The 12606-nt window shown below is 36.1% G+C and overlaps 1 protein-coding gene across 4 annotated transcripts in view; it reads right to left on the bottom strand.

Moving 5' to 3' along the window:
- Positions 1-947: 947 nt before the first annotated feature.
- The window catches only part of LOC106083736 (coronin-1C-A), a 78653-nt gene continuing 66994 nt past the window's right edge, over positions 948-12606 (bottom strand). For 3 of the 4 annotated variants that reach the window (XM_013246960.2, XM_013246959.2, XM_013246957.2), the window contains exons 3-7: positions 12138-12404; positions 11638-12051; positions 11276-11569; positions 1979-2185; positions 948-1903 (exon numbers count right to left, since the gene is read on the bottom strand). In XM_013246960.2, the coding sequence (XP_013102414.2) occupies positions 1646-1903; positions 1979-2185; positions 11276-11569; positions 11638-12051; positions 12138-12404 (1440 nt within the window). In that variant the 3' untranslated portion in view covers positions 948-1645. The remainder of the gene's footprint in view (positions 1904-1978; positions 2186-11275; positions 11570-11637; positions 12052-12137; positions 12405-12606) is intronic. The other variant, XM_013246961.2, reaches the window with a different exon arrangement.

Consider the following 12606-nt stretch of genomic DNA (forward strand, 5'->3'; position numbering starts at 1 on the left):
GCCGATTGGGTCAAAAATAACAATTTAACAAAATATAATTGGAGTGGAGTTAAAATCAAACGCAAATTTGCCCATGAACAGGGGCAAACTTCCCACATATCAATGAGTGTTGTCCGATTCAAGTTAAAGCTCAATGATAAGTGGCCACCATTTTATAGTCGAGTTCGAACGGTGTGCCGCAGAGCGGCACCTTTTCAAGGAAAAAAATTTTTACATGGCAAAGTACGTCACAAATGTCGCCAGCATTAGGAGTGGATAACCACCGCTGAACAATTTTTTCTGATGCTCTCGTCAGAATTTAAACCCAGGCGTTCCGCGTCAAAGGCGGAAGTGCTAACCTCTGCGCTACGGTGGCACCCAAATTATGATTAAAGTTGATTGAAAGGACCTTGAATTTTAACTGTTGTGGTACGTTTATGACATGATCTTGAAAATAGATAACAAATACGTTAAATGAATTTATTAATGCGTGTCTTAGAAGGACCTATTGCCATAAATGTAGCCACCAGCTTCAAAATAGGATGTAGCAATGCGCACTCGGCCAGCTTGATCTTAAGTAATTCCAAGTTCTAATGATGCAGAACTTGCCGCCAGCTCCAAAACCGATATTAAATCTATTGTGTCGATGTAAAACAATTAGCCCTTGATTATATGGGTTTAGTTCGCCCTGCGTTATATCAGTCTCTGTTTAAAACAACACTAACTATATATTCCCCCATTCTAAAATATCAGAAAGAATTCCTTATATATTCTTTATAACCCAAAAACTGATAATCAATGCTAAAAATTCCTTTAAATAAAAAATGAAAAAAAATTATACGTTTGTGTTTTTACGATTAACATTAAGGTTTCTCTTTGTTGTTTTGTTTTCTTGCTGATTTCCTTTTTTGTTTTAATAATTAAAATTAATTTATAGAATTAATTAAAAAGAATACAAACACGAGGACTACAATTATAAAAAACAATTTTTTATAGAAAAAAAAATAATAATAATAAAAATTACATTAATGAGAGAGAAAAAAGGCGCGGATCTCTGGTTAAGACTTGTTGTTGTGGTTGTTGTTGCTGTGAGCTATAATAAATATTTAAGAAAGTAAATAATGATTGGAAAAAATAATACGAATAGCAATACAAAACTAAAAAGATAATACAAAAACAAATGAATTGAATGATTTGAAAAATAAAATAAAATTAAGAGAGAGAGAGAGAGTACAAAACATTAAATAAAAGAAAATAAGTTTAATAAAAATTAAAAAAAAAATAATCATATAGGTATATGTAAATCCTTTCTTTGCTTTGCGTGACATGATCATTGTGGTTGTTGTGATTTAGTTTAAATATTTGTTGTCGTTTGTAATTTGTTTGTAATACAACATTATATGTAGTAGATAGGTATTATTTTTTTCTTTTTAAATGTAAAAGAGAAGGAGGGTGGTTGACAGGTTGTTTGGTGGGCACAGACGATCCATCACACGTCCGTTTGTTTAGATGATGAAGTGGGGGGGGGGCTTTCTTTGCATATGTTCAAGTTGTTGAAAACAAAAGTTTGTTGCTTCAGTTCGATAGAGAGTTGTGTGAGAGAGTGTGTGTGTGTGTGTGTGTGTGAACAGAACAGAAGAGAAGGCGGCAACTAAATCCTCCGCTTTTACACATCCTCTGACGCTGCTGTTGTTGCAGCAGAACCATTGGCATCTTCCTTGTTGGTGTTATTGCTGTCGCTGGTGGCTTTGGTGTCATTGCTGCTGCTGCTGGTGGTGGTGTTGTTGGCTTTGGGCGCAGCACTTTCGGCATGTTCCTCCTGCTCCCGTATTGTTGCTTCTAGAGCCCGAATACGATTCTCGTGCTTGACAATGATAGCCTTCAGTTTGCGGATTTCATCGGTTATGTCACGTAAATCTTTTTCCTGCAAAAAAAATCATGGGGAAATAACTCCAATTCTACTATGAAACTAATCCCCGCTACTTGAATCAACACTTACGGTTATTCCGCTAATCGGCGCAGATGCTGAAGAATTGTTATTGGAGGCACTGCTGCCGCCGCCGCCGCCCGATCCCAGTGTCGCACTGCTGGCACTCTTTGAGGTTCCCACGGCCGATTTATTCAAGATGTTGGCCTTCTTCGATACCGACAGTGATTTCGTCGCCGACTGCGATACATAGCCACCCTGTACAATAGAAACACGATCCTTTTTAGATTTTTTAGTAATTCTGTTCATTAAGGCGTTGCAGAACAAGCAAGCAACACAAAACACAACTAGCAATGAAGACAGCGGCGCTCTATATATGAAACACAGCGCTGGACAACACAGTGGTTTGTCTGTTGGATAATGGGGGAAATGATTGATTGAAGGTGATACTAGGTGGCGGGTGTTGGCGTTTAATTTTTTAAAAAGAGATGGCGTATCATTATTTTGTTGTTGTTTGAGGAGAAAAAAAGAAGCCATGAGATGTGGTGGTTACTTAGTGCAAAAAAAATATGAAATGAGAAACGCAAGCCTGGCACAAATGCATTCCAGTTAAAGAAAATTGTGTTGCAACATCATCATTATCATCATGTTAGAAGGTGAAAATCATTCTCCAAACTTGAACGACGAAAGAAGAGCAGTAACTCATTTACAATGTTGGTTATCACAGGGACATACTTTAGGTTTTATTTACTTATTACAACACTGGGACTTTGTAACAACGTAGAAAACAACATTGGCAAATTGAAAAGCATCACTCAAAAAACTGAACTGAAAAATATTGGAATACATTAAGGACCAAAAATCATGTTCATGATATTCAAAACTGCCATGTAGCGAAAGTTTTAAATACCATGAATGAATTAGAGTCCATTCGTTAAATTTGATTCACGGGAATGTGTTATGACTCAGACTCAGAGAGTATATGAGGACAAATTCGGATAAAAAATTCTCATCTTTCCTTTGTAATTATATAGGAAAACATTATTATTATAAAAACTTTAAATGAAAAATATGTGAAAAAAACGTGTCAAATTTTTACGGGTCAAAAATTGGGTACACATTATAATGGTCCACCGGATCAAGAAATCTATGAACTGCTTGGTTAAGTCCGCTTGTCCTAGAATTTAACAAAGGGACAAAAAAAAACAGACGCCATAGACGATATATCTGAGACCACTACGATAGGGTACATAAATAAGTTAGGTAGCATTGGGACAATGCCTAGTGTCTAATGGTCCACCGGATCATGAAATCAATGAACTGCTTGGTTAAGTCCGCTTGTTCTGGAATTTAACAAAGGGGCAAAAAACTGACGCCATAGACAATATATCTGAGCCCATTACGATAGGGTACATTAAGAAGAAGGAGGCCACCCTAGCGCAGCGTTAAGTTTTCGTTTCGGGAAATTTGCTTATTCCAGGAAATTCTGGAGCAGAAGAACTTGCTAGACAAGGAACTACTTTACATATTCCTTTCTTTTTATCTTTACCAACACGCCTGGGATGTCCCCTATATAAGCATATAGCCAGACATCTGTCTTTATTGACTATTGCACATCTCCCAAAAATATGACTGAACATTTAAAAAAGTTTTCGGGAAATTTGCTTATTCCAGGGAATTCTGGAGCGGACGAGCTTGCTATTCAAGGAACTACTTTACATAATCCTTTTTCTTTAGCGTTGGCGAGTGAAAATTAGGAATGGGAAGGGGAAAAGAGGAATTAGTGTTTATTGGCATTCGTCTTTAATCTCTAAATGTCATAGATGATGGGAAAGACATTAGCCGGAAGTCCATTTCACATAAGAGCAGTACGCTCGAAAAAAAGAAATATCCCTATAGTGCATGGTCCGGTCAGCTGGCCAATCACTGTCCGTTTGGAAAACATAATGATAGACTATAGGATGCAAGTAACGATGTTTACAGAAACAGTGAGGACGTCGTGAAAGAGGAAAATATGGAACATTCTGTCCCTTGAGAGCAGAAGAAGTTCCACTTTAGGATAGTATTTCTTTGAGGACTTGATTTGACGGATTTGAACATTTGCTAGTTTTAATCTTTAATCTTATCTAGTCTAAAATTCCATTAAGGGACATGGGGCATAAAAGCTTCTTACAGATCAATGAGTGCTGTCCGATTTAAGTTTAAGCTCAAGTTTTTATAGCCAAATTTGAACAAAAAAATATTAAAAAAAATTATTAAAAAATATTTAAACAATAAAAAATAACAATAAAATAATAAAACATATATATAAATTAGTGAGTATGTGGAACATGTACTCTTTTTGAGCCAAAATGGACTGATGAAGCTTGGTTAGCTTCGAAATCGCGATCTCCATAGCCTGCCCAATGCATTTAATAGCAACTACATTAATTTTTTTTAATGGTTTTTATATTGCATTTTATTCTAAATAGAAATAAAAAAACCCATTTTGGTTTCAGCTGGACAAAAAAAATCCAACGATAAAATAAAATATAACAAAAACAAAAACAATAAAAAATTATAAAAATAACTATAAAAAATTTAGAAAATAAAACAAAAAGAAAAAATAATTGTATAAAAAATAATATATTGCAAAAAATATAAATAAAAAAAAATAAAAAAAAAATTAGGAAATAAAACAAAAATAAAAAAAAAATTAGGAAATAAAACAAAAATAAAAAATAATTGTATAAAAAATAATATATTGAATAAAAACATAAAAAATAAAATAAAAAAAAATTAAAATATTCTATAAAAAAAAAATTATAAAAATAAAAAAATTGTATAAAACATAAAAAAATAATTGTATAAAAAATAAAAAAATAATTGTATAAAAAAATATATTGCCAAAACAAAAATAAAAACAAATAATTATGTAAAAATTAAAAAAAACACACACATCTGTTATATAAAAAGTAAACTGTTTCGCTTTGTTTGTTTCTTCCGAGCAGACTCAAAAACGGCTTAACCGATTTTCATGAAACATTTTGAAACATGTATACCAACGGTACAATATGGAATTCCAATGAAATGTTTTTTAGAGTTAAATAGAAATATATATTATTTTCAAATTTGGATCATGTCAAAAGGCGACCACAAACACTTAAGAGTGTAGCGAAGAACTAGATAGTTGGATATTTAAACAATACAAAATTTAATAACAAAATACAAGCAAAAACAAAAATTATAACATGTTAAAAAAAACAAAAAAATTATAAATAAGTTAACAATTTTTTTTTTGGTTTCTCTTTCTCAATGCAAATGGAAAAGGAAAGCCAAAGATAGCAACACACACCAACCACTATGGGACGCGTTTCGTTTTTGGTTAGAAGACTTTTCAACCATATTAGGTGTGATGGCTTCAAGGACCGTGCATTAGTATATTATATTTGAATCGTATTGTATTAATAGCGAAAACGCATCTATGATACAATTACCAAGTTAACCACACTCGACAATCCTGTCTATTAGCTGTACTTTTCCTAATGCAGGTATTTTTGTGTAATGACAGACATTCTTTCTGTGACAAATTACACTTCTTCCGTACTACACATGATTTTGGCCATCTGTTGGAAGTTGTATGGATCATTGAGCTCGTCTCGAAAGAGAAACAAACAAAAATTGAAAAATTTAATGATCTCGTCCTAACGGGCAAAAAACTTGAAAAATAAGTAAAAAAATATAAATATGTAAAAAATAATTATAAAAAATTATTAAACATGTACAAATAAAAAAAATATATATAAAAAAAAAATTTATATAAAAAAAATGAAAAAAAAAAAAAATAAAAAAATATTTGGACAAGCCGAAAAAAAACGGAGTAATAAAATCCAATAAAAACAAGTAAAAGCGTGCTTATACGGACGGGCCGAATCTTATATACCCTCCACCATGGATCACATTTGTCAAGTTTTTTGCCCCATAACACTTTTTAGGTACACAAAGGATTATTGATAAGAATTGGTCCGATTTGGACGATAATTGAATTGAATGTTGGACACCATAGTAAAATTGTGTAAAAATTCAGCATAAATGGGTAAGAATTGGGCCCTCCAGAGGCTCAAGAAGTATAATCGGGAGATCGGTTAATGTGTAGTTGTTTCGAGACAAAACAAACCACTTCAAGTTAAATTTAAGTCAATTCGGATAATACTTGCCCCCTCTAGAGGCTCAAGAAGTCAAGATCCCAGATCGGTTTATATGACATCTGTATCAGGTTACTAACCGATTCGGACAATACTTGGCACAGTTGTTAGAAGTCATAGACGAATATTTCGATGTGGTACAAAAGGAATGACGAATTAGTATACCCCCATCCTGCGGAAGGAAGGAATAAAAACAATAATAAAAAATAATAATAATAAAATAAAAACAATAATAATAATAAAATAAAAACAATAATAATAATAAAATAAAAACAATAATAATTCTAAAAATAAAAAATTAAATAAAAAAGCATAAGAAAAACAAATTGATTAATAATTGACAAAAACTTATAAAAATTATAAAACATAATAAAAACAAAATATATTAAATAAAAAAATTAATAAAATAAATAATAAATTATAAAAAACACCCTTTTCATTTTGGTCTCAAAAATATTTCTTTTGTTGTTGGAATTGTATCCAGCTTAGTCCAATAGGTTTCGTTTTACGCTCCTATTTAGGGTAGAAAAGCAAAATAAAATCCCTTTGATAAGTTAGGGCAGAATATTAAGAGGGTCATATCATTGCCGGATAATCAAAGCAACGACAAGAAATCTGAATGGATAAGCAGAGATATCGGATTAACAACCTGAGACAACCTTCAAATCCCATGACAGCCGGTTGTACGTACCGGATTGACCCCATAGAATCCTTCATCGGCAAGGGCTGCCGCCTCGGTGTATAATACACTGCTACAACAACAACAAAAATCTTAAAAATATCTTGGAACGGTCGGAAGAACGATCTATCGGGAGATCTAGACATTGGCAAGAACCAAGCATGATTTAATTACCACGCGGTAAAAAGAATCGTTTACTTCGGGAGATCAGACAACATTTACAGAATTTGTAGAATGAGAACTAAATGATCATATACACAGTTTTTATATTTTTATTGGTCACAAAGAGATTTCGAATCTAATACGTAAACGTCTTATTAGTGACAATGTCGCTGATGAATATTTAAAAAATCCTTGCAGTGATATGTTTGCTAAAGCTTTAATGATTTTTTTGCTCGTTTGCGATGAATTAAGAAGCCGTGCTGTAGCTAGTTTTACACCAGAAAGTTCTGAGGATAAGTTTCAGAAACTCAACGGTGGTTGTGTGACATGTTCATTTTTACAAACATACAAGAAAGTAATTTTACTTCGATTTATGAAAAGGACACATCTTTTGCGTCTGGCATGCCAAAGGACGTGCCACAGAAAAATCCTTCTTGTAGAGAAAAAAACTCGCCGGGATTTAATCGAAGCGTGCAGCATTAAAAATGTATGTGGTAACCTAAGTACCACGATGGCCTAGAGCCCGAAACACGTTTGAGATCCGCATTACTTTCGATTCAAAGACCGACCTAAAATATTGTTTGAGTAGTCAACATTTGATTTATTGGGTTGCCCAAAAAGTAATTGCGGATTTTTTAAAAGAAAGTAAATGCATTTTTAATAAAACTTAGAATGAACTTTAATGAAATATACTTTTTTTACACTTTTTTCTAAAGCAAGCTAAACGTAATAGCTGATAACTGACAGAAGAAAGAATGTAATTACAGAGTCACAAGCTGTGAAAAAATTTGTCAACGCCGACTATATGAAAAATCCGCAATTACTTTTTGGGGCCCCCAATAAATACAGGGTGCGCCAGAGAAACTTACTTATTTAAAAGGTCTATAAAATCTAAAGTACTTCAGTAATTCTTTTAATTCTTATTTAATTTGAGATTACAATATCCAATTCTTTTTTCCTGCAGACTTGAAAATGACAACGGGTAAATGGGGACTCCATGGCGCATACACTGAACAAGTCGATTTTTAGAATTCGTGTCCACCCTTGGCAGCGTATTAATCGATATCAAATCTTCCGAGGTGTTCATGAGGATTTACGCTACTCCAATAACGCATGTTGTGCTTGTTGATGCATCCGAAAAAGTTGAAGTGAGCCTCGTCCCTGGAAAAAACTAACGAGTCTTCAGACAGGCTGTCAATCAGCATTTCACATGCATTTTGACGAGCAACAAAATTGCGTTCGGATTCTAGCATAATTGATAGGGATAAATTTAAGGCCTTGAAGGACAATTCGTCGAACAGTGCTGTCAGAAATTCCCATAGCAGCTGCGTGTTTGGGAGCTGAACGCCGGGAAAAATGCACAACTGACTGCCCTACTCTTTCGATACTTTCCGGAGTTCTGTTTGTCCGTTTAAGTCTATTTCTGGGTTTAGCGACACTTTCACACTCTCGAACTGATTTAACCCACGACGGAATCGAATTACGGCCAGAAACGAGTTTGTGAGGAGGAATTTCAAAGCGAGCGGGGAAGGCACGTTGGGGTGCAACAAGTGAGCGACCGTTAGAAAAGAAGCTGTCGACGGTGAAGGTCCGCTGCTCCTTAGAACAGAGAATGATGGCAACTGACTGGAGAGTGAAACAAACATGGGGTCTTCCCCTCCAGATACGCCCTCTCTCGACCCTTCCAAACGCACAACTAACTGTCTTACTTTTTCGATATTTTCCGGAATTCTGTTGGTCCGTTTAAGTCTATTTCTGGGTTTAGCGACACTTTCACACTCTCGAACTGATTTAACCCACGACGGAATCGAATTACGGCCAGGAACGAGTCTGTGAGGAGGAATTTCAAAGCGAGCGCGGAAGGCACGTTGCGTAGCAATAAGTGAGGGACCGTTAGAAAAGAAGCTCTCGGCGGCAAAGGTCCGCTGCTCCTTAGAACAGAGAATGATGGCAACTGACTGGAGAGTGAAACAAACTTGGGGACTTCCCCTCCAGATACGCCCTCTCTCGACCCTTCCAAAACGCACAACTAACTGTCTCTTTCGATATTTTCCAGAGTTCTTTTGGTCCGTTTAAGTCTATTTCCGGGTTAAGCGACACTTTCACACTCTCGAACTGATTTAACCCACGACGGAATCGAATTAGATACGCCTTCTCTCGACCCTTCCCGACCAACTTAACGCTATGTAATTTGTTGCCCTACCGTAGTGCAGAGGTTAGCATTTCCGCCTATGACGCTGAACGCCTGGGTTCGAATCCTTCCGAGACCATCAGAAATTTTTTTTTCATGCAAATTTTTCCCATGAACATTCCACTAAGGAACAGGGGCAAACTTCTCACCTATCAATTAGTGCAGTCCGATTCAAGTTTAAGCTCCATGATAAGGGGTCTCATTTTTAAACCCGTGTCCAATCGGCGCAACGCAGTGCTACACCTGTTTGGAGAGAAGTTTTACATGGCATAGTACCTCACAAATGTTGCCAGCATTAGGAGGGGAAGCCACCGCTGAAAACTTTTTCTTATTATTTTTTGGTCTCGCCATTATTCGAACACAGGCGTTCAGCGTCATAGGCGGACATGCTTACTTCTGCGCTACGGTGGCCAGATTTGGATACAGCCCTCATATATATAAGGGGTGATTTTTTTGAGGTTAGGATTTTCATGCATTAGTATTTGACAGATCACGTGGGATTTCAGACATGGTGTCAAAGAGAAAGATGCTCAGTATGCTTTGACATTTCATCATGAATAGACTTACTAACGAGCAACGCTTGCAAATCATTGAATTTTATTACCAAAATCAGTGTTCGGTTCGAAATGTGTTCATTCACCGTAACGTTGCGTCCAACAGCATCTTTGAAAAAATACGGTCCAATGATTCCACCAGCGTACAAACCACACCAAACAGTGCATTTTTCGGGATGCATGGGCAGTTCTTGAACGGCTTCTGGTTGCTCTTCACTCCAAATGCGGCAATTTTGCTTATTTACGTAGCCATTCAACCAGAAATGAGCCTCATCGCTGAACAAAATTTGTCAAAATTTGAACACATTTCGAACCGAACACTGATTTTGGTAATAAAATTCAATGATTTGCAAGCGTTGCTCGTTAGTAAGTCTATTCATGATGAAATGTCAAAGCATACTGAGCATCTTTCTCTTTGACACCATGTCTGAAATCCCACGTGATCTGTCAAATACTAATGCATGAAAATCCTAACCTCAAAAAAATCACCCTTTATTAGTTCGATTTGGACTAATATTGCAATAACGTGGTCATTTTTAACCGATTCACATGAAATTTGGCACAAAGAATTCCTTATGAATCCCGACATTGCTGTTGAATTTCATAGAAATTGGATAGAAATCAGATATAGCCCCTATATATATGTAATAACCGATTTTCACTTTGTCAGGGTATTTCTTAACAGATTTTCTCTAAATTTTGGTCAATGTCTTTTTCTATTATTTTAGCTATATACGCCGAATAAGTTCAAAATCGGTTAAGATTTGTCCCTGAAGTTTTTCTTATGTGTCTTTTGATCGGTGGTACATTTTATAGAAATCTGTTCAGATTTAGATATAGCTCCCATTTATATGTCCCTCCCGATTGTCACGTTTAAGGCTTTTGCTAACGCATTTATCAACCGATCTTCTCAATATTTTGCACTAAAATTTTTTCTATAACTCCCACAATATGTCCGAATTTTGGACGAAATTCTACATTTCAAATTTAAGCAATTTTTAATTTTGACGACTTAACCTGCATACCCTATCTGGAGTAGGGTATCAAAAGGTTTGCTATGCCCAACTTTAGCCCGTCCTTACTTATTTCAAGAAAGTTAGTTTCTCTGGCGCGTCCTGTACAATATTGATGGAGATCTTATTTATCAAGTAGCCAATGTGCCACTTCATTACAAAAAAAAAAAAAAAACTAAAATGGATAATTTAACTCAACTTTATTCCTTAAACAACTACGTTTTCATCTCGAATAGGGAAAGTGAAAATAGGGTTCCAAAAACTCTTTCATTAAAGAAACAATATCAAACAAGAAGGCAACATTCTACAATGGCCTGTATATAATGGAACTATCGTGGCTAGACTTGATATGAAATAAGACTTCAAATTCGCTTTACATAGTTAAATGTCTCTAATATCCCTATAAAACACGTGTACTCAATATCCACGACTTCTCCCCAATGTTCAATTCGATATAAAGCACTCAATGTGGAGATCATGTTGCAGTCATAGCTGCGCTTATATGATGCCATGATCGCCCCAGAGTACTGCTGTATTCCAATATTTGGTAGCAGGCATTGTGGACATGGGCCATGTGAAAACTTACTTTAAGCGAAAATGTTACGGGGTCCGCATCCTCGCCCATTATCCATTTTTCCGCAGTGATGGCAGCATCTTCGGCTAAAGTGTCGGGATACAAGTCCTCTTGGAACAAATCCGATTTGCGGGGTACAGTCATCGAGATGACTTGACAGAGGCCATTGTTGTTGAGACGGTAAAATTTGGAAATTTCACAGGTTGTGACATCGCAACCACGCTTTGGCATCATGCCAATGCCACGTTGTGGATCGGGTGTTTGGAAGGTATTGATATAGTGAACAAATGGTGGCTCAGGCGTTACCTGTAGTACGAAAGAAGGGGAATGGAAAATTATTCAGCCATAGGTTTTGTATGTGATGCAGAACTCACTTCAAAATATCTGATCACAGAATCACCTTTACCACAGAGGTAAATTAAGTTGGTATCAGGGTCATATAGTGGGAACATTACACCGTTTGATGTATCCAATTCAACCATAACAATGGGATCACTTAGAGCGTCGGGGGCACGCAATGAATATTGCCGTTCGGAGGAACGATTGAAACCGGTGGTAAAGATTAGACCGTGGCGCAGGAATATAGCTCTTGTGGCCTTTGAGCCTTCGTGACAGACAGCTTCGCTTTCCACTTCACCGGTACGAGGATCATAGATACGAATCTTCTTATCTTTGCAGGTGGTAACCAATTTTGAGCCATCCCAATTGAAACAGGCACTGTAGACAATGTCCGGATGTGAGTCGATGTGAACCAAAATCTCACCGGTACCAACGTTCCAAATGACAACCTGAAAATTGAGAGGAATTTTAATAAAAGTTTTTGATTAATTTTACACCTCTTCAACACATTCGTGAATCGTTCAAGGGCACTCACCTGATTATCTGAGCCAGCAGTCAGCAGAACATTTAAAGCGGAGGGATGCCAAACTACTAAACCAACACGTCGCTGATGGAATACCAAATCCACGACGGGTTCAGTAAGGGTCCTCGATAGGCCACCGTCTGGAATTTGCCAAACTTTAACAACACAATCTTCCGAACCGGAAGCGATGACATTGTCGTTGTGCGGACACCAGGAAATATCAAGAACAGGACCCTTGTGACCGCCCACAAGAGGATGATCGGCAGCAATTCGGCCAACCTGAAAATGAAACACAAGATATTTTTTGCTTTTAATTACACAAAACACAAATGAAAAAACCCCAAATCCCAGATGGCTTAACAAAAATAAACTGCCGGCGAGCAAAAGCCAAGCCAAAATTATTCCCAAAACAAATTTTCATTAGTACGAAAAAAAAAACATGAAAGGGGTCATTTTTATGTTCAATGGGATGGGCTCTTCA

This window comes from Stomoxys calcitrans, chromosome 5 (genome assembly GCF_963082655.1).
Source record: "Stomoxys calcitrans chromosome 5, idStoCalc2.1, whole genome shotgun sequence".
NCBI classification, from domain to species: domain Eukaryota; kingdom Metazoa; phylum Arthropoda; class Insecta; order Diptera; family Muscidae; genus Stomoxys; species Stomoxys calcitrans.